The 27,829-nt window shown below is 48.1% G+C and overlaps 1 protein-coding gene across 1 annotated transcript in view; it reads left to right on the plus strand.

Annotated features, from left to right (window-relative positions):
* Positions 1-1,432: 1,432 nt before the first annotated feature.
* Positions 1,433-27,829, plus strand: part of LOC311246652 (transmembrane protein 65-like) — a 132,022-nt gene continuing 105,625 nt past the window's right edge. The window contains 2 exon segments of the mRNA XM_084336821.1: positions 1,433-1,691; positions 2,380-2,691. Coding sequence (XP_084192947.1) covers positions 2,412-2,691 — 280 coding nt within the window. The 5' untranslated portion in view covers positions 1,433-1,691; positions 2,380-2,411.

Genomic DNA, 27,829 nt, shown 5'->3' on the forward strand with positions numbered 1-27,829 from the left:
GCCATGACCCGCCCTATCCTGCCTCTGATTGACCTACCCGTAATGTTTTGCCCTAACCTTACCCAATCGTGAGTCGTCATATCTAAACTAGGGCATTGCGTTAATTAAATTAATTAATTACACAGCAAATTATCGCGTTATGAAAATTAACTCTGAATTAATTACAATAAAAAAAAAATTATACTTTATTTTTTTGTATCTCATTCATTTCATAAGAACGTAGAATACACATTTACAGACTTTTTTTTAATATGGTCCATTTGCATGTTCTTGGTATCTGATTCTAGGGACATCTATGGATCTCAGGGAATGTATTCCCAGTGTCAGAAATACTGTGGGCTAGATCCACAAATAATGGATTGCACGGTGCAAGTTGCACCCTTACTTACAATTCATTTTGAATTGAAAATGGGGGACCCTGATGTAAACAAGACGAAAGTCTTTCTCTGGTCTGCATCCCCTTAACAATTGTGTGTATTGAGCCGTACTGTATTGTACCCATTCTGCAATCTGTTAATAAAAAATGTATTCAATCAATCAATCTGCATGGTGATTGATTGAATGAAAGTTTATTTTGAGTAAATTGTAATGAACCAAATGAGAATATCAATACATTTTTTTTTGATCTTTGACTGTGAATAACACTATGCTCAAATTGACCAGACCTGATAAATCTAAGCAAATTAATAGATGGCAGATGATTAAACAGAAGGTTTTGTAGATACAGTACTGAATTCTGCCATCCGGACACATGCAATTGGAAATATGATTATAGAATATAGAATATCAGGCATAAAATGGTTATGCGATTAAAATGTGATTAATTAGATTAATTAATTACAAATCCTGTAATTAATTAGATAATTTTTTTTAATCGCCTGGCACTAATCTAAACCAACCAACCAACCAACCAATCATAGTGGGTTTTCTCCGGGGAGATTTAATTTTTTCCACAAATCTTTATTCAGCAGTCCAGTTCTCCGGACAGTAGCGTATAGCGTTTTCTCACGCTACGTCACTACTTGGGTCTAAAAATAGCTACACTACATAGAACGCTACTTGGTTCAAAAGGAGCGACGCTACCATCACGCTACTGAGAAATGTAGCTAAGCTATGTAGCGTTGCTACTTGTAGCTAGCTACTGCCCAACACTGCAAGGTGGACATTAATTAAAAAAATGCAATCAATCAATCAATCATTCCAATAACACACGCTCACTTCATTCTTAGATGGCATGCACCTCCGAGTACTTCGAGAAACTTCCGTACTTTCCGCCAATCAGCGCGCTCTCTGTGGCTGCCACAGGCTTGCCCCTTGAGAGGATTCTCCGGCGCTGCAGCTGGACCCTATTGGGGCATCGCACCCCCTCCCTCCTCCTCCTCCTCCTCCTCCTCCCGGACAGAGGTGACTGGACTCAGCCGTTATTATTATGGGCATGATGGCATTTTCCACCATATAATAATAACGGAGCGTTTTGCTGACATTTGCGTGTTGTTGTAGTTGTGATAATAAGGTATATTCGGGCTATACATGACGAGCAGGGAAATACGGACGTCGCGTTTTCGTCGGAACCGCATCTTTGAGGCTTTTTCTTTCCTCCACGGGACTCGCAGCATCCAGAGCCAAGTTGGACCGGGTTCTGACAGCTCGCCTCAGCGGCATCTCGTCGCGTTACAACCTTGATCCCAGTGGTTCGTACTACTGTGTGTTGCTTTGTTTTGCCCTTTATAGGCTTTATTAACCCAGTCTCGGTTAGTAGCCGTAGTAAGCCTAAAGAGAGTTTACATTTCGTATGGATTCGAATATTTGTTTATTATTATTATTATTATTATTATTATTATTATTATTATTATTATTATTATTATTATTATTATTATTATTATTATTATTATTATTATTATTATTAGTAGTAGTAGTAGTAGTAGTAGTAGTAGTAGTAGTAGTAGTAGTAGTAGTGGTCCTTCATTCCAACAGCCATCAGACTATACACTGCATCACTGAGCACAGAGTGACAGTTACCATCTTCCTGGACTCTTACTTTTGAAACAGCACTGTGCAATATTACACCTACTGTAGACCTCAGTATATTCTTATCTTACTGTATTTATTTACTGTATATTTTATTCCATTTTTATAAAATGTTATTCTATTCTTATCTTATGCAATTTGATTGGTTTTGTTATTCTTATTCGTGACCTGTTCTGTCTATAAATGTTTAATGTTGAGCGATTTGCAGTGTCAAATTTCCCCTCTCGGGATAATAAAAGTATTTCTATTCTATTCTATAGTAGTATTGTTGTTGTTTCGTGTTGGGGAGTGGGGACGGTCAGATAGTAAGTGATGTTTGTTGTTGTTGTCCGTCACCTCCGTGTTCATCAGGTTAACTGCGCCTGTCCCTCCTCCTCCCGGAGATGCTGCCCTGCTTCAGAGTCCTGCGGCCCGGCCTGCGCGGCGTCAGAGCAGGTGCCGGCCGGGTGTCCGGAGTCCCTGCGCCGGGCCGGTTCCCCCCGTGTGTCCCCCCTGCGGTGCTCGTGCAGCGCTGCAGCCTGGGGACGCACCCGCTGAAGGAGCCCATGGAGCCGCTCAGCTCGCCGAGGTCAGCCAAGGAGTTTATTTATAGCCTCCACCCGCAGGAGCGCACCTGCCTGCTGCGCGAGCTGCACCGGTTCGAGTCCATCGCCATCGCTCAAGGTAGGCGACGGGCCACAGCCACGCTATTACTTACAGCGAGTGAGTGAGTGAATGAATGAATGAATGAATGAATGAATGAATGAATGAATGAACGAAAACTTTATTGAACAGATTGCAGAATGGGTACAATACAGTACGGCTCAATACACACAATTGTCAAGGGGATGCAGACCTGAGAAAGACTTTCATCTTGTTTACATCAGGGCAGTACTGTACCCAGGCATGCGTTGCTCATGGGACGAGATTGCACTCCGTGCAGAGTAAGATTTGAGCAAAGATTTGAGCAGAAGCGCGTGCACGCACACAGGAATGCGCTTCACTCGCCAACTCGCTATAAGTACCCACCTGGGCTACTTTGCATATCAATAGCGCCGGTCGTCAGGTGTGTTAAATACGTTCTCAGATACATTCACACCTAACTTGTGAATGAAATGTGTTACATTCCATTCGTAGAGGCAATTAGGCACTGTCTTTAGTCTGTGCTCAAGCGAGGGGACATTTATGGAGCGTGCGTGCACGTGGCGCCATTAGCGTGCGTGCAATCACAGGTGATATCAGGAATGCACCGCTGACTGTACCCATTCTGCAATCTGTTAATTAAAGTTTTCAATTTAATCAATCAATCAATCAATCTCTTTTCGTTCATAAATATGTGATAAACATTTGTGTAATTACCTGGTTTTCAAATGTTGAAATGTGAAGGACGTGTCACATTATACCCACTAGAGCCTCTTGGAGGACGTTATCGTCAGGTGTGTGTGTTAGGTAATCCAGCTGGTGACCATCATGTTAGGTAATCCAGCTGGTGACCATCATGTTAGGTAATCCAGACGTAGCATGTGAACAGAGAGACAGATGTAGCTTCACTCTACAGACAGGAACAGAGAGACAGATGTAGCTTCACTCTACAGACGGGAACAGAGAGACAGATGTAGCTTCACTCTACAGACAGGAACAGAGAGAGAGACAGATGTAGCTTCACTCTACAGACAGGAACAGAGAGAGACAGATGTAGCTTCACTCTACAGACAGGAACAGAGAGAGACAGATGTAGCTTCACTCTACAGACAGGAACAGAGAGAGACAGATGTAGCTTCACTCTACAGACGGGAACAGAGAGAGAGACAGATGTAGCTTCACTCTACAGACAGGAACAGAGAGAGACAGATGTAGCTTCACTCTACAGACAGGAACAGAGAGACAGATGTAGCTTCACTCTACGGACAGGAACAGAGAGAGACAGATGTAGCTTCACTCAACAGACAGGAACAGAGAGAGACAGATGTAGCTTCACTCTACAGACAGGAACAGAGAGAGACAGATGTAGCTTCACTCTACGGACAGGAACAGAGAGAGAGACAGATGTAGCTTCACTCTACAGACGGGAACAGAGAGACAGATGTAGCTTCACTCTACAGACGGGAACAGAGAGAGAGACAGATGTAGCTTCACTCTACAGACAGGAACAGAGAGACAGATGTAGCTTCACTCTACGGACAGGAACAGAGAGACAGATGTAGCTTCACTCTACAGACAGGAACAGAGAGACAGATGTAGCTTCACTCTACGGACAGGAACAGAGAGACAGATGTAGCTTCACTCTACAGACAGGAACAGAGAGAGACAGATGTAGCTTCACTCTACAGACGGGAACAGAGAGAGACAGATGTAGCTTCACTCTACAGACAGGAACAGAGAGACAGATGTAGCTTCACTCTACGGACAGGAACAGAGAGAGACAGATGTAGCTTCACTCTACAGACAGGAACAGAGAGAGACAGATGTAGCTTCACTCTACAGACGGGAACAGAGAGAGACAGATGTAGCTTCACTCTACAGACAGGAACAGAGAGAGACAGATGTAGCTTCACTCCAAAAATAAAAAATTCAAATGTTGATTTAGAATTCGAATGCCAACGTAGCGAACGAAGGTTCGAACGTTCGAACGTTTGGGCTCAGCCCAAACTCAGTGAGAGGTAGCCATAGAGGCTGTGAGATGGTTCTCAGACAGTGAGAGGTAGGAGAGAGGCTGTGAGATGGTTCTCAGACAGTGAGAGGTAGGAGAGAGGCTGTGAGGTGGTTCTCAGACAGTGAGAGGTAGGAGAGAGGCTGTGAGATGGTTCTCAGATAGTGAGAGGTAGGAGAGAGGCTGTGAGATGGTTCTCAGACAGTGAGAGGTAGGAGAGAGGCTGTGATGTGGTTCTCAGACAGTGAGAGGTAGGAGAGAGGCTGTGATGTGGTTCTCAGACAGTGAGAGGTAGGAGAGAGGCTGTGAGGTGGTTCTCATACAGTGAGAGGTAGGAGAGAGGCTGTGAGGTGGTTCTCAGACAGTGAGAGGTAGGAGAGAGGCTGTGATGTGGTTCTCAGACAGTGAGAGGTAGGAGAGAGGCTGTGATGTGGTTCTCAGACAGTGAGAGGTAGGAGAGATGCTGTGATGTGGTTCTATGCTCAGATAGCATTATGTACAAAGCCTCATATCACACATTCTCTTCTTAGTTGAGTCCCCAGTTGACAATTGATTATGATACAACTAGGGATGCTCGATATTGGCTTTTTTACCGATACCGATATACCGATATTGTCCAACTCTTAATTTCCGATACCGATATCAACCGATACCGATATATGCAGGGTCCCCCCCCCCCAAAAATGGAATAATTTCAGGTAATTAACATTACATATCTCTTGTTGTGGAATTAACACAACATTATGCATACTTTTGACAATAAATAAAATCAGAATTTGTTCTTACTTGCTTGCCTGGGTAAATAAAGGTTATAGAAATGTAAATTTTTATTTTTTATTTTTGAAAACCGATACCAATATTTTCCGATATCACATTTTAATGCCGATATCGGCCGATAATATCGGACATCCATAGATACAACATCTTTTTGATGCATTTCTCTCGTTGTAATACAACCGTCACAGTGCTGCTTTGTTAAAAATTGTATTTTCTCACCCAATTTACATCACACTGTGATACTGCTGCGCAATGAGAAATATCGTTGACAATTGTATTGTAAGAACGCATTCCTTTGCATGGATCCATGATGGTATACCTTCAAATAGTTAGCCTACTAACCTCCCAGCCTACTAACCTCCCAGCCTACTAACCTCCCAGCCTACTAACCTCCCAGCCATAGGTGTTGATTTGACATCATCCCTCTTGTAACAAACTGTAGATGTCATCCTTCTTGTAGCAGAAACTGTAGATGTCATCCTTCTTGTAACAAACTGTAGATCATATGTCATCCTTCTTGTAACAAACTGTAGATGTCATCCTTCTTGTAACAAACTGTAGATGTAATCCTTCTTGTAGCAGAAACTGTAGATGGCATCCCTCTTGTAGCAGAAACTGTAGATGTCATCCCTCTTGTAACAAACTGTAGATGTCATCCTTCTTGTAGCAGAAACTGTAGATGTCATCCCTCTTGTAACAAACTGTAGATGTCATCCTTCTTGTAGCAGAAACTGTAGATGTCATCCCTCTTGTAACAAACTGTAGATGTCATCCTTCTTGTAGCAGAAACTGTAGATGTCATCCTTCTTGTAGCAGAAACTGTAGATGTCATCCTTCTTGTAGCAGAAACTGTAGATGTCATCCCTCTTGTAGCAGAAACGGTAGATGTCATCCTTCTTGTAGCAGAAACTGTAGATGTCATCCCTCTTGTAGCAGAAACGGTAGATGTCATCCTTCTTGTAGCAGAAACTGCAGATGTCATCAGATGTCAAAGTTAGCTTTGGGTAGAAAGTTCTCATGACCAAAATGTCCTTTTCTCAGAAGAACTGACTTTCTAAAAGATATTACCCCTACATGCCGATGCAGGCTATTTGGAGTATATTTTGGAGTTGAAAAAAAGAAAACACAATTTCCCCCTAATCATTCAAGTATTGATTTAGCTATAGATTACAATCAAGACAGTGATTGAAGCGTGGACACATTCGGGTCAGTCTCTTCGAAGGTTGATGAAATATATAATGACACTATATAAACCAGGAGAAACTAACAATAATCAATTGGTCATTAACCTTTTTGGACGTCATATATATGGAGATTTCTACTGCCCGGGTGGTGGGGATTGGGCAATCCAATATTGAGTTGTGGGTCTCTGCGGCTGAGAGAGTGAAGGCCATGTTTTAGCGGCGAAGCGGAGTCGGGTGCTGATCCTGGGGGGTCCTGGGTTCCTGGGGTGGGAATGGGGGAGGAAATGGTTTTTATGGTGTCTGTGGTAACACAATTTCTGTTATGGTTTGTAACCGACCCCAATCGCACAACACAAGACAGGTATGATGGTTTGCCAAGAAACAGATATTTATTGAACAAAAGGGAAATACAGGGAAAAGGGCACTGTCCCTTTAAGGGAGAATCACAAATACAGGAATATAATATGAGGGGAAGGAAAGGTGCCTTTAAGAGGCGGGCAGGAGAAGGGAACGCCAAAGGGAAGGTTAAGGGAACGCCTTGGGACAAAGGAACTAGAGACTAGGTAAACCAGGGACAAGGAGAACTAGGGAGAGAGGACTAGGGACTAGGAGAGCTAGGGATAGAGGACTAGGGACTAGGAGAACTAGGGAAAGAGGACTAGGGACTAGGAGAACTAGGGAAGGAGAACTGGGGACTAGGAGAACAAGGAAAAGAGGACTAGGGACTAGGAGAACTAGGGAAGGAGAACTGGGGACAAGGAGAACAAGGGACAAGGAACTAGCTGGAACTAGAAGGGGAGAACTTGGGACAGGAACTAGGTGGAACTAGAAACAGAGGGGACTGAGGCCCGCGGAGGCGGGCTGGGGTACAGGGAGGAACTGGGGACTGGTGGGAAAACATCAGGGCCGCTCTGCAGGACAGAGGAGAGAGTTAATGCACAAAGGGAAAAAACAGAGCAGGTGCAGAACAGTCCAAATAACAAAGTGAACAAAGTAATAATATCTTCGTGTGACAAACACACAGGGGGAGATGTAAAGTCCAAAAATACTATTCTAAGTGAGAACCAAAAACAGAGGCATTACGCTGGGAGTTGAAATGTCCAAACTAACTTACAGAGGCAATACGCTGGGAGATGAAATGTCCAAACTAACTTACAGAGGCAATACGCTGGGAGAGTGACATCACAATCAAAACTCACCCAGGCGTATGCGTAAAGGTACAGGAACAGCAGCGGGAACGGGGGCAAGTGGCATTACGCTGAGTGAGTGACATCACAATCAAAACTCACCCAGGCGTATGCGTAAAGGTACGGGGACAGAAGCGGGAACGGGGGCAAGGGCACTACGCTGAGTGAGTGACATCACAATCAAAACTCACCCAGGCGTATGCGTAAAGGTACGGGGACAGCAGCGGGAACGGGGGCAAGGGCACTACGCTGAGTGAGTGACATCACAATCAAAACTCACCCAGGCGTATGCGTAAAGGTACGGGGACAGCAGCGGGAACGGGGGCAAGGGCACTACGCTGGGTGAGTGACATCACAATCAAAACTCACCCAGGCGCATGCGTAATGGTACAGGGACAGCAACGGGAACGAAGGCATCGCCACCGGGGCGGCTGGCTGTCCGAGCCGAGGGAGAGAGTGCTGGAACAGTGGCGGTGACGAGGGCATCGTCCACCGGGTAGCCGCTGTCGGAGCCGAGGAACAGAGTGCTGGAACAGTGGCGGTGACGAGGGCATCGTCCACCGGGTAGCCGCTGTCGGAGCCGAGGAACAGAGTGCGCGCCACACCTTGGTGTGCGCGTCGGAACAGGGAGCTGGAACAGTGGCGGTGGCGAGGATGTCGTCCACCGGGTAGCCACTGTCGGAGCCGAGGAACAGAGTGCGCGCCACACCTTGGTGTGCGCGTCGGAACAGGGAGCTGGAACAGTGGCGGTGGCGAGGATGTCGTCCACCGGGTAGCCACTGTCGGAGCCGAGGAACAGAGTGGCGCGCCACACCTTGGTGTGCGCGTCGGAACAGAGAGACGCCTCGGGGTGCGTCTGCGAGGAGGAGTGCGCCAAGCACGAAGGTCTGGAAGATGCGCTCCAGCGCGCTGGTCTGGGGAGCGTGCCAAGCTCGAAGGTCTAGGAGATGCGCATCTGCGCGCTGGTCGGGAGAGCGTGCCAAGCTCGAAGGTCTAGGAGATGCGCGTTGGTCTGGAGAGCGTGCCAAGCTCGAGGGTTCTTGGAAGATGCGCGTTGCGCGCTGGTCTGGAGAGCGTGCCAAGCTCGAGCGTCCTTGGAAGATGCGCGTTGCGCGCTGAGGACTGGAGAGCGTCCAAGCTCGAGGGTTCTTGGAAGATGCGCGTTGCGCGCTGAGGACTGGAGAGCGTCCAAGCTCGAGGGTTCTTGGAAGATGCGCGTTGCGCGCTGGTCTGGAGAGCGTGCCAAGCTCGAGCGTCCTTGGAAGATGCGCGTAGCGCGCTGAGGACTGGAGAGCGTCTGCGCTGGTCTGGATGTGCGTCAGGTCGACAGCTGCGCGGGGGGTCTGAAGTGGATGACTGGGATGCCTCCCGTGGAAGTCTAGGGAGCGCAGACCAGTCCCACTCTCAGGCAACGGCGACAGCAGGCGAAGGCTGGAGCAAAACATCTCGACGCAGGAGAATGGAACAGCATAGGCAGACGGAGGATCTCCCGAAAGAGTCTAGATGTTTAGAGAATATGACTCGGCAAGTATACAACACGACCCCACGCCAAAACGAGGGGAAGCGCCCTGGTATTTAAAGCCCACAGGGGGACTAATTAGCCTGCCACCACAGGTGCGAGAGATAATAGAATATCAAACAGGTGTGGCCACTAAGGGTAAAGAACGAGAGGGTGGGGGCTAGAGAGAGTGAGTAGGGAATTCCTAACAGTAGGCTTAAAGAAGACAGAGAATAGGGAATTCCTAACAGTAGGCTTAAAGAAGACAGAGAAAAGGTAGTGAGCAGCGGGCAAAACCTCACAGTATCCCCCCCTCCAACGGGAGCCACCCGGCAACCCAAAACAAATACAGACAGAGTGGCAGGGGCAAAACAAGACGGTACTGGCCAAGCCAGCAGGGGAAGCCACCACAAGAGTGGGGCTAGCAAAAGAAACAGGGTCGCCGAGGGGTAACTAGGGTAGCAGAGGGGCAACTGGGGGAACTGGTCTAGAGGAACTGGGTCTAGAGAACTGGGCTAGAGAACCGGGCTAGAGAACTGGTCTAGAGAACTGGTTTAGAGAACTGGTCTAGAGAACTGGTCTAGAGGAACTGGGTCTAGAGAACTGAGGGGCAAGCAGGGTAGCAAAAGGGGTAACCATGGTAGCACCGGGAAAAGGGCTAGCAGAGGGAAGGTTAGCTGCCAGGGCACTGACAGCTACAGGGCCTATGCTAGCTGTACTGCTACATCAACATAGAGGCTGCGCAAGCTGCCGGAGCTAGGCTAGCAGAGGGAAAGGGTAGCTGCCAGGGCAAGGCTAGCTACAGGGGGGTCAAACAGGGCAAAACGGGAAGCAAACAGGGGAGCTAACCGGGGAGACTAACAAGCTAAACAGGGGAGTAACAGGCTAACAAGGGAGCTAAAGGGAACAAGAAAAAAAAAGGCAAACTCAACATACACAGTCTGTGCTGGCTGGGGTCGTAGACTTGGTGGGGTCGTACTGTTATGGTTTGTAACCGACCCCAATCGCACAACACAAGACAGGTATGATGGTTTGCCAAGAAACAGATATTTATTGAACAAAAGGGAAATACAGGGAAAAGGGCACTGTCCCTTTAAGGGAGAATCACAAATACAGGAATATAATATGAGGGGAAGGAAAGGTGCCTTTAAGAGGCGGGCAGGAGAAGGGAACGCCAAAGGGAAGGTTAAGGGAACGCCTTGGGACAAAGGAACTAGAGACTAGGTAAACCAGGGACAAGGAGAACTAGGGAGAGAGGACTAGGGACTAGGAGAGCTAGGGATAGAGGACTAGGGACTAGGAGAACTAGGGAAAGAGGACTAGGGACTAGGAGAACTAGGGAAGGAGAACTGGGGACTAGGAGAACAAGGAAAAGAGGACTAGGGACTAGGAGAACTAGGGAAGGAGAACTGGGGACAAGGAGAACAAGGGACAAGGAACTAGCTGGAACTAGAAGGGGAGAACTTGGGACAGGAACTAGGTGGAACTAGAAACAGAGGGGACTGAGGCCCGCGGAGGCGGGCTGGGGTACAGGGAGGAACTGGGGACTGGTGGGAAAACATCAGGGCCGCTCTGCAGGACAGAGGAGAGAGTTAATGCACAAAGGGAAAAAACAGAGCAGGTGCAGAACAGTCCAAATAACAAAGTGAACAAAGTAATAATATCTTCGTGTGACAAACACACAGGGGGAGATGTAAAGTCCAAAAATACTATTCTAAGTGAGAACCAAAAACAGAGGCATTACGCTGGGAGTTGAAATGTCCAAACTAACTTACAGAGGCAATACGCTGGGAGATGAAATGTCCAAACTAACTTACAGAGGCAATACGCTGGGAGAGTGACATCACAATCAAAACTCACCCAGGCGTATGCGTAAAGGTACAGGAACAGCAGCGGGAACGGGGGCAAGTGGCATTACGCTGAGTGAGTGACATCACAATCAAAACTCACCCAGGCGTATGCGTAAAGGTACGGGGACAGAAGCGGGAACGGGGGCAAGGGCACTACGCTGAGTGAGTGACATCACAATCAAAACTCACCCAGGCGTATGCGTAAAGGTACGGGGACAGCAGCGGGAACGGGGGCAAGGGCACTACGCTGAGTGAGTGACATCACAATCAAAACTCACCCAGGCGTATGCGTAAAGGTACGGGGACAGCAGCGGGAACGGGGGCAAGGGCACTACGCTGGGTGAGTGACATCACAATCAAAACTCACCCAGGCGCATGCGTAATGGTACAGGGACAGCAACGGGAACGAAGGCATCGCCACCGGGGTGGCTGGCTGTCCGAGCCGAGGGAGAGAGTGCTGGAACAGTGGCGGTGACGAGGGCATCGTCCACCGGGTAGCCGCTGTCGGAGCCGAGGAACAGAGTGCTGGAACAGTGGCGGTGACGAGGGCATCGTCCACCGGGTAGCCGCTGTCGGAGCCGAGGAACAGAGTGCGCGCCACACCTTGGTGTGCGCGTCGGAACAGGGAGCTGGAACAGTGGCGGTGGCGAGGATGTCGTCCACCGGGTAGCCACTGTCGGAGCCGAGGAACAGAGTGCGCGCCACACCTTGGTGTGCGCGTCGGAACAGGGAGCTGGAACAGTGGCGGTGGCGAGGATGTCGTCCACCGGGTAGCCACTGTCGGAGCCGAGGAACAGAGTGGCGCGCCACACCTTGGTGTGCGCGTCGGAACAGAGAGACGCCTCGGGGTGCGTCTGCGAGGAGGAGTGCGCCAAGCACGAAGGTCTGGAAGATGCGCTCCAGCGCGCTGGTCTGGGGAGCGTGCCAAGCTCGAAGGTCTAGGAGATGCGCATCTGCGCGCTGGTCGGGAGAGCGTGCCAAGCTCGAAGGTCTAGGAGATGCGCGTTGGTCTGGAGAGCGTGCCAAGCTCGAGGGTTCTTGGAAGATGCGCGTTGCGCGCTGGTCTGGAGAGCGTGCCAAGCTCGAGCGTCCTTGGAAGATGCGCGTTGCGCGCTGAGGACTGGAGAGCGTCCAAGCTCGAGGGTTCTTGGAAGATGCGCGTTGCGCGCTGAGGACTGGAGAGCGTCCAAGCTCGAGGGTTCTTGGAAGATGCGCGTTGCGCGCTGGTCTGGAGAGCGTGCCAAGCTCGAGCGTCCTTGGAAGATGCGCGTAGCGCGCTGAGGACTGGAGAGCGTCTGCGCTGGTCTGGATGTGCGTCAGGTCGACAGCTGCGCGGGGGGTCTGAAGTGGATGACTGGGATGCCTCCCGTGGAAGTCTAGGGAGCGCAGACCAGTCCCACTCTCAGGCAACGGCGACAGCAGGCGAAGGCTGGAGCAAAACATCTCGACGCAGGAGAATGGAACAGCATAGGCAGACGGAGGATCTCCCGAAAGAGTCTAGATGTTTAGAGAATATGACTCGGCAAGTATACAACACGACCCCACGCCAAAACGAGGGGAAGCGCCCTGGTATTTAAAGCCCACAGGGGGACTAATTAGCCTGCCACCACAGGTGCGAGAGATAATAGAATATCAAACAGGTGTGGCCACTAAGGGTAAAGAACGAGAGGGTGGGGGCTAGAGAGAGTGAGTAGGGAATTCCTAACAGTAGGCTTAAAGAAGACAGAGAATAGGGAATTCCTAACAGTAGGCTTAAAGAAGACAGAGAAAAGGTAGTGAGCAGCGGGCAAAACCTCACAATTTCATTTTTATGTTTTGTTTTATGGTTTGTTATTTCCGTTGTTATTGTTGTTGTTGTTGTTGTTGTTGTTGTTGTTAGTATGTCCTCTGAAGTCCTGTTTATTGTTGTTATTACTGTATTGTGTTGTCTTGTTTCATGTAAAAGAAAAGAAATAAAAAAAAAATTATCACAAAAATAAACCCAGGAGAACCATTAAGGTTTAAACCAAGTAAACCAGGCCTATCAGCAACCAATCGCTTGCAGATTATTCCTCCCATCTACCAACATGTGTTCACTTGGAGGGACAGTGTTGCTTGCTGGGGTTGACTTTCACAGTCTAATGGAAAATGGCTGACCCATAAATGACCGACCAAAGCCTTCTGCATTAACATTGAGCAATTAAGTCTATCCAGAGGATTTGTCACTCTGTAGTTAGTGCTGTTGGGCCCTCGGCTGTGGTCACATGGTACAGTAAGACATTCAATTTCTTGGTATAATCTGTTTGCTCATTTGTACCACATTGTTAAATCATCGTCGTCACATCTCCCCTTTGATTATAAAGTAGTATGTTGCTGTATACAGTCCTGTTGCCTGCATCTGTGACCAACATGACCCCATGCTGCGGTTAACATGTAGTATGACTCTATGTTATGACAGGGTTAACATGTTGTATGATCACAACACTATGACAGGGTTAACATGTTGTATGATCACAACACTATGACAGGGTTAACATGTTGTATGATCACAACACTATGACAGGGTTAACATGTTGTATGATCACAACACTATGACAGGGTTAACATGTAGTATGACCACAACACTCTATGTTATGATCGCCACGAAATGCTGGAGACGCTGGGCTCGTCAGTTCGAGCCCAGCGCTCCACATTTGCTTTCAGTTTAGCTGGTCGTCCGTACTAATACACATTGGCCGTATTAGGGGGTGGGAAACTGATGGGTGGGGATCGGGCGTTGTGGACAGCGACTCCTACAGGTCGGTTGGTGCGCCTGCGCAGTAGAATCAGGAAGTGTCGGGGGCAGCGTGAGCCTCCCACGCGTTACTCCTCGCCACTGAGAGATCGAGCTGCGCAGGTGAAAAGATGCGACTGCTGTTACCTCAAGTACCGGAGGGGACTTGTGCTATGTATGACTTAGTCTGTAACTGAGGGGTACAATTCCCTGACTGTATTAATCAAGTATTGATATCATTAAATCACTACCGTCTATGTACTACTGGCCAATACTGTACACAAGTATATTAGATTAGAACACTTCCACAATAACACGGTTTCCACACAAATACTCAATTAGAATATTTATTACATCAAGAATATTGTTACATTACGTAGATTGCGCATATAAGGCAAAGAATGTGCAGGCAAATCAATAATGAATATTAAGGATTATCTCTATGGTACTCTGGGAAAGGGGTGTACTACCGGTTGTAAGCCAGCAGGGGGGGGCAATGCTCTATGAAAGTCAATGGTCCACGGAGGCGATATCACCCCTGTGTCAGCGGGGATAGGCAGCCTGGTCCCAGGCTGCGCGCCGTGCAGGTGAGAGCCGTGGAGCCTCTGGTACGACAGAGACAGGCTCAAGTGATGGTCTCACGGGCAGGTGTAGATCCCACAGTAGCAGTGGGGTAGGCGGTTCTCTGCTCCAGCAGCTTGGTCAAAGCAATGAAGAATAATAATCCTTGCCGGAAAGTGGCACTGCTGGCGGGGTGTAAATCCTCTGTGGTGCGCGGTGTAGGTATCCTCCGGTGCGTGGTAGTGCACGGTTGAACTTGACGTTACTATCCTCTTAGTACGCGGCAATAAATGCTCTATGTAGACGCACAATTACCCACTTCACGTGGTCTTTGACTCGTAATGAAGGTTTACTAATAAATAGCGAACGATACATTGAACAAATGTATTAGGATAACACGAGACTCTATCTTGGGGCAATGCGAGCCCTGCTCTGCCCACGTTGCGTAGTGGGTGAGACGTTGCTTGGATAACTGGAACCAGACTGAACTGAAGGCGAACTGAAAAAGGAAGTTCTGTATTTGCTGGTCATATTTATACGTACGGTGGACAAATAGTACCATTCGTATTTCGGTAGCCGTATCCTTGGGCAGAAGCTGGGCATGTACAGACATATCTCGTCGGTACCTTTGAAGTCAGCTCTAGGGGGTAAGGCACTGGCGCCAGGGGATCGCTTCCAATAGGAGAACGAATATTATGGTCTGTCCTGTAGACTAGGTAAAGGGATATTCCGTATATATGTACAAAGAATATACAAGGGATATCAAACGATATACAAATATTATACATGGGATCTCAGGCAATAAATATATATATTCGGTTTAATCTGACCCTTTGTAACAGCCGCCCCCTAATTAGTCCCACCTAATTAGCTAAGCAGAGACAGATTAACCGCACTGTCCACTACTCAATGTCTGTGAGGGGTCGGGCAGTTCACAAAGTCAGGGGTCATGGTCGTCATTAGGCGAGTCGGGGAGCCTTGGCGACTCTATCAGCCTCGCCACGGGTCGGTTGTAGATCCGCCCTTGGCCGAGCACTTCTGCCACTCGGACCTTTCCGTCGGCACCAGTGGTCACTTTGCTTACGCGGCCGGCCGGCCACGCAGCTCGGGGTAGTGACTGGTCTATGGTCATGACGACTGGACGGGATGAAGGGGGGCTTAGGAGGAAGCGGGCCTGAGACTGCTTTGATCTGTGCTTGGCTGTGCTTTCTCCTCCTCCGTCTGTTTCTCTTGTTTGCTCTGTACCCCATCTGAGGAGGGGCCGGTCCCGGCCGCCCCGTCAAGGAGTCGCTTGGGGTGCTGGGTTCGAGGTCAGCCACGTCTGGAGCGCAGCTGAGGGGGGTGGAGTTCCGAACTCCCTCTGGTACCCACGGTTCTCTCACGGGCCTCTCGCTTAATGTCAATAGCCTCTGCTGTACGGGGGAGAGGCCGGTGTCGCTCGCCTCTGTGTGTAGGCAGCTTGTAGACGTGGGTTGACTGTCAAGTCCGTAGAGGGGGCCTTGGAGCGTCCATCCCAGTCGGGTCTGAACCGCGACCGGGCATCCTTTGGGTCCGACGTGGGCCGCCTCAATTGGGAGAATGAGGTCCGCGTGGTCGGAGCCGATGAGCAGGGTCGGTGTGGCGCCGTCGATAAGCGGTATAGGTAGTTGACGTAGGTGCCCATACTTAGCCATCAGCTGTGGGATGGGGTAGGTGTACTGCGACAGGCCTATGTCGTGGCTGGTGAAGACGTTACTTATACTATACTGCTTCTCGGGCTTGTCCACCGCTGCTATCTCGAAGGAGACCTTTTCACCCTTTATGGTCTTCTGGTCCCTTCTGATGGTGCGTATGGTCATCGTATCTTTGACACCTCGCAGGCCCAACTGGGCTGCTGCGGAAGCGAGGAGGAGAGTCTTTTCGGACCCATCGTCCAGGACGGCGTAAGTGTCCAGGACCTTGTCCTCGTGGCTCAGGAGCACTCTGACCACTTTGAGGAGCACACGGGGGGTCCCGCTATGCTGGGGGTCTATGTGGAGCACTCCTGTTGGTTGGTTGTCTTGGACCTTCTGGTGGGCTCCGCACCGTGCTGCGCGGTAAGCGGCGCCCGCCTGGGCCGCCCCTGCGTGGTAAGCGGCGCCCGCCTGGGCCGCCTCACGCCACTGGTTAACTTGGACGGGGTTCAGTGTCTTATATTCGGCGCACTGTGCCAGCCAGTGTCCGCCATCGCAGTAGGTACAGGAGGGAGCGGTCTGGTGGCTCTTCGGTGCTGGTGCCACCGCCTCGGCATGGTACATTACCGCGACGGGCCCACTCTGTTGTCCTGGCTGACGCCTGTTGATGTCATGCAAGACCTCCAGGTGGGTGCCACCGCACCTGCTGCACTTCCTTTTCAAGCGGCACTCAGCTGCTAGGTGGCTGCGCGCGCAGCGGAAGCAGCGGCGGTGGTCCTTGACCCACTGACTCACATCATCCGTGGTCAGCTTCTTGAAATCTTCGCACTGATAGAGCCGATGTTCTCCCTCACAGTACTGGCACTCAATCTTCCACTGGTCCTCTTTCGTCGAGGGGGTGTTGTGGTTCTGGTGCTGCGGTACTGATTCGGCTTGGTGCATAACAGTCACCGATCTTCGGCCATCGTTTACTCTCCTAGGTCCCTCTCTGGAGCTTGGTGTGCTCCGCACGAACGTATCCAATCGTAGGCTGCTGACTTCTCTCGCCAGGAAGTCGGCCAAGTCTAGGAGGGATGCTTCTGGACCGTTAGGATCACGGTGGTCTCTTTGCCGCCTGAAGCGCTCCTGTCTGGCGGGCGGCAGCTTCTCTAAAATCCTCTCGACGTTGGAGTTGGCGTATAGCTCGTGCATACCCTTTTCTCGTTGCGCTCCCAGCATCCCTACCAGGGACTGTACTTTTATAGACAGGTCGTCTAGTGAGCGATTGTCTGTTGCTGGGGGTAAGCGGTCAATATGCCTTATCTCTTCTATTACGTAATCCCATATACGTCCATATCTCTGGTCCAGCGCTGCTAGAGCCGCGGTGTATGGGGTCGTAGAGGTGGCATGGGCTAGCGCTATATTGTGCGCCCGGGGCACTTTCAGGTGCTGCAGTAATATTGCATACTTGTGGCGTTCATCAGCGACATCCACCATCATTGTCTCTAAGCACATCCGGAGCTCCGTATACTGTGCTCGATTCTCATGGGTGAAGTCTTGAAACGTCGGTGTGCCAATGTATGATGTCATGGATGACTGGCACATCGGTGAGCGTTGGGGGAGAGGCCTCCTAGGCGAGTCTCCTCTTGCGTGTCGTCTTGGGCTGGTACTTGGTGGGTACCGAAGGTCGGGTACCCAGGTGCTGTTCCTCGGGGCTGACGGTGCGTCAAACTCACCCGTGAGTTGAGTCGGGGGTTTGTAGCGCAGGGCCTCGGGGCTGACTTCTGGGCTGTACTGGACCTCCTGGTCCTGAGTACGTTGCTGCTGGTCGGCTTGACACTCCTCCTCCTCCTCCTCCTCTCCCTCTGCTAGGACCTGGAGTCTTCTGTTCAGTCTCTCGGCGTGGTCCGATTCTTCCCGGTTGCTGGGTCTCGTATGGACCGGCTGGGGAGGGGGTTCGGAGACGTGGACAGGATCCTCCTGTTGGCGGGGTCCCGGGTCGCTTCGTCGGGTAGGGGAATGTGTCCTAGACCCATATCTTGACGATCTCTGAGAGCTCCGTGTGGAGTGAGGGGGTGTCGCCATGGCAACCAGTTTGTCCATCAGCTCCGCCTGCAGCCGGTCGCGCTCTGCCTCGCGCCGGGCATGGGCTGCGTCACGCGCGGCTTCGCGCTGGGCATTGGCGATGTCGCGCTGCGCATTGGCGCTGGCCTGGGCAGCGTCGCGCTGTGCGTTGGCGACGTCGCGCTGGGCATTGGCGCTGGCATGGGCAGCGTGGAGCTGTGCATTTGCGACGTCGGCGCGGCTTCTCTCAATGTTCTCTTCTGTCTGGAGGCGTCTGGTCTCCAGTCTTATTCGGTCGTCTTCACTCCTTTGTTGCGCCTGGAAGCGCTCTCGCTCGCCTGCAAAATGTACGCGCTCGCACGTCTGTTGCGCTTGAAGTCGATCGCGTTCGGTGGAGGCTGCCAGGGTGGCGATGAGTGCCTGCGCCAGCATCTTGTCCGCCTCGCTGGGGGAAGACGCCGTTCGGGGCGATCGGCTCCCGGCAGTACTTGTTGGAGATCCGTTCTCCTGTTGCGTACCGAGGAGATCCGTCTCCTGGGTGCGCGTCTCTTTAGGGTTGTCTTCCTCCCGGAGCTGATCGGGGACTATTTCTTCGGTATTGTCTGGGGGTAAAGTCGTGTCAGTTCCCTCCTGGTCCCCACCGTGAGCTTGGTCAGTTACATTAGAACCCACTAGGGCCTCTGTTGGCGGGGTAGCCTGGTTGTTAGGGTCGGACATAATTTTACTTTCTACTTTTTCCGCGTTTAACTTCCCTTTAAAGCTAGGTATTGGACTGACAGAGTATGCCTCTAGATAGGGAGGTGGCTGCCGTCTGCGCTGCGGGCGATCTAGCTTAGGAGAACCGTTTGTGGAGTGTTCGTCATCGGCCATGTCAATATTAATATTATATTAATATTACGCTAATTATTATCCGGCTCGAAGGACCAATTGTAACTGAGGGGTACAATTCCCTGACTGTATTAATCAAGTATTGATATCATTAAATCACTACCGTCTATGTACTACTGGCCAATACTGTACACAAGTATATTAGATTAGAACACTTCCACAATAACACGGTTTCCACACAAATACTCAATTAGAATATTTATTACATCAAGAATATTGTTACATTACGTAGATTGCGCTTATAAGGCAAAGAATGTGCAGGCAAATCAATAATGAATATTAAGGATTATCTCTATGGTACTCTGGGAAAGGGGTGTACTACCGGTTGTAAGCCAGCAGGGGGGGGCAATGCTCTATGAAAGTCAATGGTCCACGGAGGCGATATCACCCCTGTGTCAGCGGGGATAGTCCCAGGCTGCGCGCCGTGCAGGTGAGAGCCGTGGAGCCTCTGGTACGACAGAGACAGGCTCAAGTGATGGTCTCACGGGCAGGTGTAGATCCCACAGTAGCAGTGGGGTAGGCGGTTCTCTGCTCCAGCAGCTTGGTCAAAGCAATGAAGAATAATAATCCTTGCCGGAAAGTGGCACTGCTGGCGGGGTGTAAATCCTCCGTGGTGCGCGGTGTAGGTATCCTCCGGTGCGTGGTAGTGCACGGTTGAACTTGACGTTACTATCCTCTTAGTACGCGGCAATAAATGCTCTATGTAGACGCACAATTACCCACTTCACGTGGTCTTTGACTCGTAATGAAGGTTTACTAATAAATAGCGAACGATACATTGAACAAATGTATTAGGATAACACGAGACTCTATCTTGGGGCAATGCGAGCCCTGCTCTGCCCACGTTGCGTAGTGGGTGAGACGTTGCTTGGATAACTGGAACCAGACTGAACTGAAGGCGAACTGAAAAAGGAAGTTCTGTATTTGCTGGTCATATTTATACGTACGGTGGACAAATAGTACCATTCGTATTTCGGTAGCCGTATCCTTGGGCAGAAGCTGGGCATGTACAGACATATCTCGTCGGTACCTTTGAAGTCAGCTCTAGGGGGTAAGGCACTGGTGCCAGGGGATCGCTTCCAATAGGAGAACGAATATTATGGTCTGTCCTGTAGACTAGGTAAAGGGATATTCCGTATATATGTACAAAGAATATACAAGGGATATCAAACGATATACAAATATTATACATGGGATCTCAGGCAATAAATATATATATTCGGTTTAATCGGACCCTTTGTAACATAGTCCACATTGCAGCCGGCTTGTGGGAGGCAAGAAACAGCGTCCGTGACAGGGGAGGGTTGAATTGGATGATACGAAATTGTGATGAGAGAAAATATAGAAAATGGGAGAAAAAGTGGATAAAAAAAACACTCTATGTTATGACAGGGTTAACATGTTGTATGATCACAACACTATGACAGGGTTAACATGTTGTATGATCACAACACTATGACAGGGTTAACATGTAGTATGACCACAACACTCTATGTTATGACAGGGTTAACATGTAGTATGATCACAACACTATGACATGGTTTTAATTGTCAATGACGAGTATACTCGTTATTGGCCGTCATGCGTTGAGTGCCAACAACGAGTAAACTAGTTTTTATGATCGTTATTTTTTTTATTCGCTATTGGCATTCATAATTCATCCAGGAAGCCTCCGGGAGCCAGCTGGACCCTGTCTGATATTGCAACGCCTCAATACCGCCGCCTGGTGGATTTCGGGCGAGTTACAATCGGCTATCGTAATAATTATGCCTCATGATGAACATTGGCAAGCTTTCCATTTTTGCACAAAATGAGTTCCCTTCTATAACTAACATTGTTCAAGCATTTATGGTTGAAATAACATTTGACGTAATAATTTTTTACGATTAATTGCAAATATTTTCATGTTGAGCTGTAGATTGTGGATGAATACGCACAGAAAGGTACACCATGCAAATGTTCATGCTTTATTTGTTTTAAAACTAGACGATTTAGAAAATGGGCAATGGGGAAATACATTGTGATTTTTCAAGCGAGGTGGACCGGCCGGAAACAGCAATGACGTAACCACTACACCTCCCTATATAGTGGATAGGATGGAGTGATACTAGTGCCATGCAGCAGCCGAACCCATGATCACAACACATGTCCTCGGAGAGGCCCTGGGCCATCGAGCCATCATGACAGAGCCGTCACTGTCAAACACTGCCTTTAAAACTCAATGTGACACCAACTGAGTTTGAATGTGTCTTGTGTGATATAATTGTATTGATATAACCCCCTGTGGGAGCCTACTCCGGGGCGCGCTCCTGTCCAAGCAACACGCTGGCTAAGGTCAGCCACAGTGTTCTTATGGGTAGTTAGGGGTAGTTAGGGGTAGTTAGGGAGGGGTAGTTAGTTAGGGTTAGCTAGGGCTAGTTAGGGGTAGTTAGTTATGGGTAGTTAGGGGTAGTTAGGGCTAGTTAGGGGTAGTTAGTTATGGGTAGTTAGGGGTAGTTAGGGTTAGTTAGAGGTAGTTAGGGGTAGTTAGGGTTAGTCAGGGGTAGTTAGGGGTAGTTAGGGGGTAGTTAGGGGTAGTTAGGGGGTTAGGGGTAGTTAGGGGTAGTTAGGGGGTAGTTAGGGGTAGTTAGGGGTAGTTAGGGGGTTAGGGGTAGTTAGGGGTAGTTAGGGTTAGTCAGGGGTAGTTAGGGGTAGTTAGGGGGTTAGGGGTAGTTAGGGGTAGTTACTAGTTAGGGTTAGTTAGGGGTAGTTAGGGGTAGTTAGGGTTAGTCAGGGGTAGTTAGGGGTAGTTAGGGGTAGTTAGGGGGTTAGGGGTAGTTAGGGGTAGTTAGGGTTAGTCAGGGGTAGTTAGGGGTAGTTAGGGGTTTAGGGGTAGTTAGGGGTAGTTAGGGGTAGACGCCAATGACCCAACAGTGTTTCTGATACACCGCCCCAGGTATTAGAGCACAGTATTATATAATGATGACGCATAACAATAATGTGACATATTGCGTTGAGTCTGTTTGGAATCTGTTGTTTGAGATCAAGTTTGCTCTGAGTTCACATTACATGGACCCAAGCGCTCTGTCTCCATCTCTCTTTCTCTCTCTCCCTCTCTCATGCTGTCTCTCTTTCTCTATCTCTCTTTCTCTCTCTCCCTCTCTCTATCTCTCTCTGTCCCTCTATTTCTCTCTCACTATATCTATCTTTCTCTATCTCTCTCTTTCTCTCCATCTACCTCTCTCTCTCTCTCTATCTTTCTCTATCTGTCTCTCTCTGTCCCTCTCTCTCTCTCTTTCTTTCTTTCTCTCTCTTTCTCTGTCTCCCTCTACCTATCTCTCTATCTCTCTCTATCTGTCTCTCTGTCCCTCTCTCTCTTTCTCTCTCCCTCTCTCTCTCTTTCTATATTTCTCTCTCTATATATATATATCATTCTTTATCTCACTCTCTCCCTCTCTCTCTGTCTCTCTCTCCCTATCTCCCTCTTTCTCTCTCTCTATATATATATATATCTCTATCTCTCTCTCTCCGTCTCTCTCTCTCTCTCTCATCATGTATTATTTAGAGCAGTGGGTCTGTATGATACAGCCCTTGATGTGCTGACTCAGTGGTTCACTGTGACAGTGATGAGGAATGAGTGAGAACACCCAAATATCTCTTCTCTGAGAGAGTGAGAGAGAGAGGTAGCTGGAAGGGGGGGGGGGGGGTAGAGGGGTGGGCGAGAAAGAGATCTGGTCATAAATCAATATTTTTCAGTGTTGCATTTAAGTTGCGATTTTTTAATCAAACGTTTTCAAGTATTAACATCACTAACATGTCACAGAAGCATGTAGAATGTATATTATCATCAATACGTTAGTTTAGCAATAGGTTAAAAGTGCCATTAGATAGTTTTAAGTTTTCAATTTTCTGAAGCAATAGCAAGACGGAAACGGAAATGGACATTTTGAACCATGGGAATTGTAGTCTTTTTGCAGCCATTTTGTAGAGGGGGTGCATAGCTGTCGACCAGCGTTGGAATTTTTCCGAACTACACTTCCTGTCAGATACTGTGGGGGTTCAAAGTTCAGCGTTCTGAATGAATCATATCAATAACTGTTATGATTCGCGATAATAAGCCACAAAAGGTAACGTTTTTGACAAATATTGAAACGCAGTTAGTTTCTCCTCCCTATTGTTAGCATGTAGGAACAATTAGATCTGCAATTAGTTTCAAAACGGTTGCACTGTGGGGGAAATTAAAAAGTACAGTAGATTACAGTAGATTTCATTATCTGTTCTTATGCACGCCTGGTGATACTAAATCCAAATTGAACTCGGGCATTTGAAAGATAATATATGTATATATATATAAATGTGCGAAAAGCATCATATTCTATATTCTATAATAATATTTCAAATTGCATTGGTCCGGATGGGAGAATTCAGTACTGTATCTACAGAACCTTCGGTTTAATCATCTTCCCTTTATTAATTTCCTTAGATTTTATGTACACATGATCTCAAGAGGGTACTGAAACTTTTTTAAGTTTGGTCATTATTATCATGATGTTATTCACTGTCAAAGATGCAAAGAAAAATCATAATTCATATTCTCCTTTGTTTCATCACAATTTAAGCAAGCCTAGTAATAGACACAATATTTCTGACACTGTGAATACATTCCCTGAGGTCCATAGATGTACCTAGATACCAAGAATATGCAAATAGCCATTGTAGAAGTGGAGCAATATTCCATTTACCTAGGTATATATTTTAGGCGGATTTTCACCTTGTGTGGAACAGGTTAAACTGAGAAGGGGAGATACATTTAATAATAGAGATATGCCACTGGAAATAATGTGTTTAAACTAAGGAGGGGGGATGAAATGACATAATAACAGGGATGGAGAAGGACAGAGAGAGAGAGAGAATTGAGAGAGAGAGATAGAGAGAGAGAGAGAGAGAGAGAGAGAGAGAGAGAGAGAGAGAGAGAGAGAGAGAGAGAGAGAGAGAGAGAGAGAGAGAGAGAAAGTGAAAGCACTGACAGAGAAGATAAGGGATGTTGAGAGGTGGATCAATACTAGAGCAGAGAGAGGGGAGCAGACAGGGGTGAGATTTCTAGCGCTGAGGAGGGTGTTTACGAGGCTCTTAGTGGAGAGAGGGAGAGGCTCTTAGTGGAGAGAGGAGGGACTCTTAGTGGAGAGAGGAGGGACCGGCTCTCAGAGGGAGAGGCTCTCAGGGGGACAGGAGGGACCGGCTCTCAGAGGCTTCCGTTTGGATTTAACGGTGTTAACGGTTCAGCTGAATTCTCCTCTGGGCCACTTCTTGATTTTCTTTCTGCTGAGGCATCACCAGTTGTCTATCTGGGCCTAGCTGTCACTTGAGGTAGTTAAAGGAACACACCAACATTTTGGGAAATTAGTTTACCGTCTTCTCCAGAGAGAGACAAGAAGATAGATAACAGTTTTCTCTCTGTGCGTTCAGTAGAAAGCTATCTGGCTGCAGTGCACGTTAGCCTAGCTTAGCACAATGAATGGAAGCGGACATGACCGGTTAGTCTTCGGGAGAGGTGTTAGTTGGATAATGCCTAGGCTAACCGGTCATTTCTGCTTCCATTCATTGGGCTAAGCTAGGCTAACGTGCAGCCAGATAGCTTTCTACTGAACGCACAGAGAGGAGACTGGTATCTATCTTCTTGTCTCTCTCTGGAGAAGACGCTAAGCTAATTTCCCAAAATGTTGGCGTGTTCCTTTAACCTTTTGTGGAGCCGATGTCAATGATATTTGATTGAAACGCATGATGCAATTAACATCAAATGAGTGGTGGGGGACAATTCCAGGTCATCAGGTCAAAGTGACATAACCACAACCCCTACCATAAATCACACTCATGGGAGCAGCGAGTATTATTATTTATTATGATTTTTTTTTTGTATCCACTTTTTCTCCCATTTTTCTATATTTTCTCCCATCCCAATTTTGTATCATCCAATTCAACCCTCCCCTGTCACGAACGCTGTTTCTTGCCTCCCACAAGCCGGCTGCAATGTGGACTAAGTCATACATAGCACAAGTCCCCTCCGGTACTTGAGGTAACAGCAGTCGCATCTTTTCACCTGCGCAGCTCGATCTCTCAGTGTCGAGGAGTAACGCGTGGGAGGCTCACGCTGCCCCCGACACTTCCTGATTCTACTGCGCAGGCGCACCAACCGACTTGTAGGAGTCGCTTGTTCACTATTTATTATTATTATTATTAATATTATTATTATTATTATTATTATTATTATTATTATTATTATTATTATTATTATTATTATTATTATTATTAAGTTGCTTATAATATTTTGTGTGGTATGGTGTAGGGCCATCTGGAGGGATCTATAATTAGTACATTAGTATTATTGGATGGTATTTGCCAACATTTTTGTATGTTTTGAAATCTGCTCATATTCATAGAAATGTCAGTGTTCTCGGCCGTCATCTTGGTCTGTATTGTACTCAGTCAGCGCCTTGTCCAAAACAAATACACAAATAAATAGCGTGGGCCCTTGGCTGACTGTTTCCACCGAGTTTGAGCTAAATCGGTAAGAAATGTTTGAGTCATGGGCGATTAGACAGACAGACACACACTACACACACACACACACACACACACACACACACACACACACACACACACACACACACACACACACACACACACACACACACACACACACACACACACACACACACACACACACACACACACACACACACACACACACACAAACACTTCATTCTGTCCACTAGACCCTCCTCAACTGTACGGTTACAAGCTGATGTGAGTTAGTGAGATGATGGTCTGTATGTGAGGATGAATCTCTGAACCCATTAAGCCCGAGCGACCGGTCCGTCAGATTAATTATAATTATAATACTAATAATAATTATAATACATAATAGATCAATACAGTCCGTATTAATTAACGTTGCACACACACACACACACACACACACACACACACAAACACACACACACACACACACACACACACACACTCACACACACACACACACACACACACACACACACACACACACACACACACACACACACACACACACACACACACACACACACACACACACACACACACACACACACACACACACACCACACACACACACACACACACACACACACACACACACACACACACACACACACACACACACACACACACACTAGCCTGATGGACTCCTGTGATCCTCACCTTCACTAGACAGATAATCATAATTGTTATGATTATGTTATTGATTATGATTATGTTATTGAGTCAAATAAATAAGCAAACCAACTCCAATTTGTTCAGGATAGAAGAAAACTAAGACCAAAACTGGAGACCAAATGCGCCACAGCAGTGCAGCCTGTTAACGGTGCAGGATAACAGAAACCCTGAGTTACAGTCCAATCTTTGCTGTTTCCCCGCAGGAGTCATGTGGTTTCCTCTCACATCAACCAGAACAAACCTGTCTGAAAAGATAATTACACAGAGAAACACTTGGCTGATGACTTTCTGACTCTGTGACAATCTCTCCTGACTCTCCTCTCCTCCCTCTACTCTCCTCTCCTCTCCTCTCCTCTCCTCTCCTCTCCTCTCCCTCCTCTCCCTCTCCTCTCTTACCCTTCCCTCTCCAATCCTCTCCTCTCCTCTTGATTGATTGATTGATTGAAAACTTTATTAACAGATTGCAGAATGGGTACAGTACAGTACAGCTCAATACATACAATTGTTAAGGGGATGCAGACCAGAGAAAGACTTTCGTCTTGTTTACATCAGGGTCCCCCATTTTCAATTCATCGTAACATATATGACATACATGACATACAGATAGACAGTACTGCTACATCTATACATTTATGACATACCAGATTTGCAATTACAGTACTGTTTGTGATACAAAAAGAGTCAAAAAAAAAAGAAAAAAAAAGAAAAAAGGGTATATACAGTACATTTGACGTAGAAACTGTACATTGGATTGGGTAGGTGGGGGTGGGGGGGACTGTACATTGGAGGTGGGGGGGGGGGGGGGGGGGGGGGGGGGGGGGGGGGGGGGGGGGGGGGGGGGGGGGGGGGGGGGGGGGGGGGGGGGGGGGGGGGGGGTTAGGTAGGAGTGGGGGGGGGGGGGGGGGGGGGGTGGGTAGGAAGAGAGTGGGTGGGGGACACTGTACAACTGTACAAACAAAACTGTACATTGATTATTGACAAGACATACTTGGTAATTTACTGTACATTGGAGGGGGTTGTGTTCGGACATTTACAGGGGCCAGTTTCGAGTTGCAGTCTCCCTTAGGTGTTTTTTTTAGAGTGTTTTTGAAAGTGGGTAGTGATTCACATTCCTTTACAGCTTTGGGTAGGGCGTTCCACATTGATGTGGCATAATTGCGAAATGTGTTTAGTCCCTTGTTTGAGCCGAATCTGGGTTTAACATGATTTGTGGAGCTCCCTCTGGTGTTGTGATCGTGGTATTCACTGACCTTTGGGAAGTATTTTGTCATGTACATGGGTACCTTGGTCGTGTAGTGTATCTTGTAGACCAGGCCCATTGCAAGTTGCTGTACTCTGTCGTCTACTCTAAGCCATCCTAGGTTGTCAAAGTGGGCAAGGGGTGAGGTGGGTTCTAGGAGTAAGGTCAAGCAGTAGTCTGACAAGTTTGTTTTGAGATGTTTGTAATTTGTTTTAGCGCCTTTGAGGTGCTTTGGTACCATGAGGTGCAAGCATAGTCGTAGTACCCTTGAATGAGTGCTCCTGCTAGAGTCTTCAGTGTATTCTTGTTT

Source organism: Notolepis coatsorum, assembly GCF_963971535.1.
Source record: "Notolepis coatsorum genome assembly, chromosome: 19".
Lineage (NCBI taxonomy): Eukaryota > Metazoa > Chordata > Actinopteri > Aulopiformes > Paralepididae > Notolepis > Notolepis coatsorum.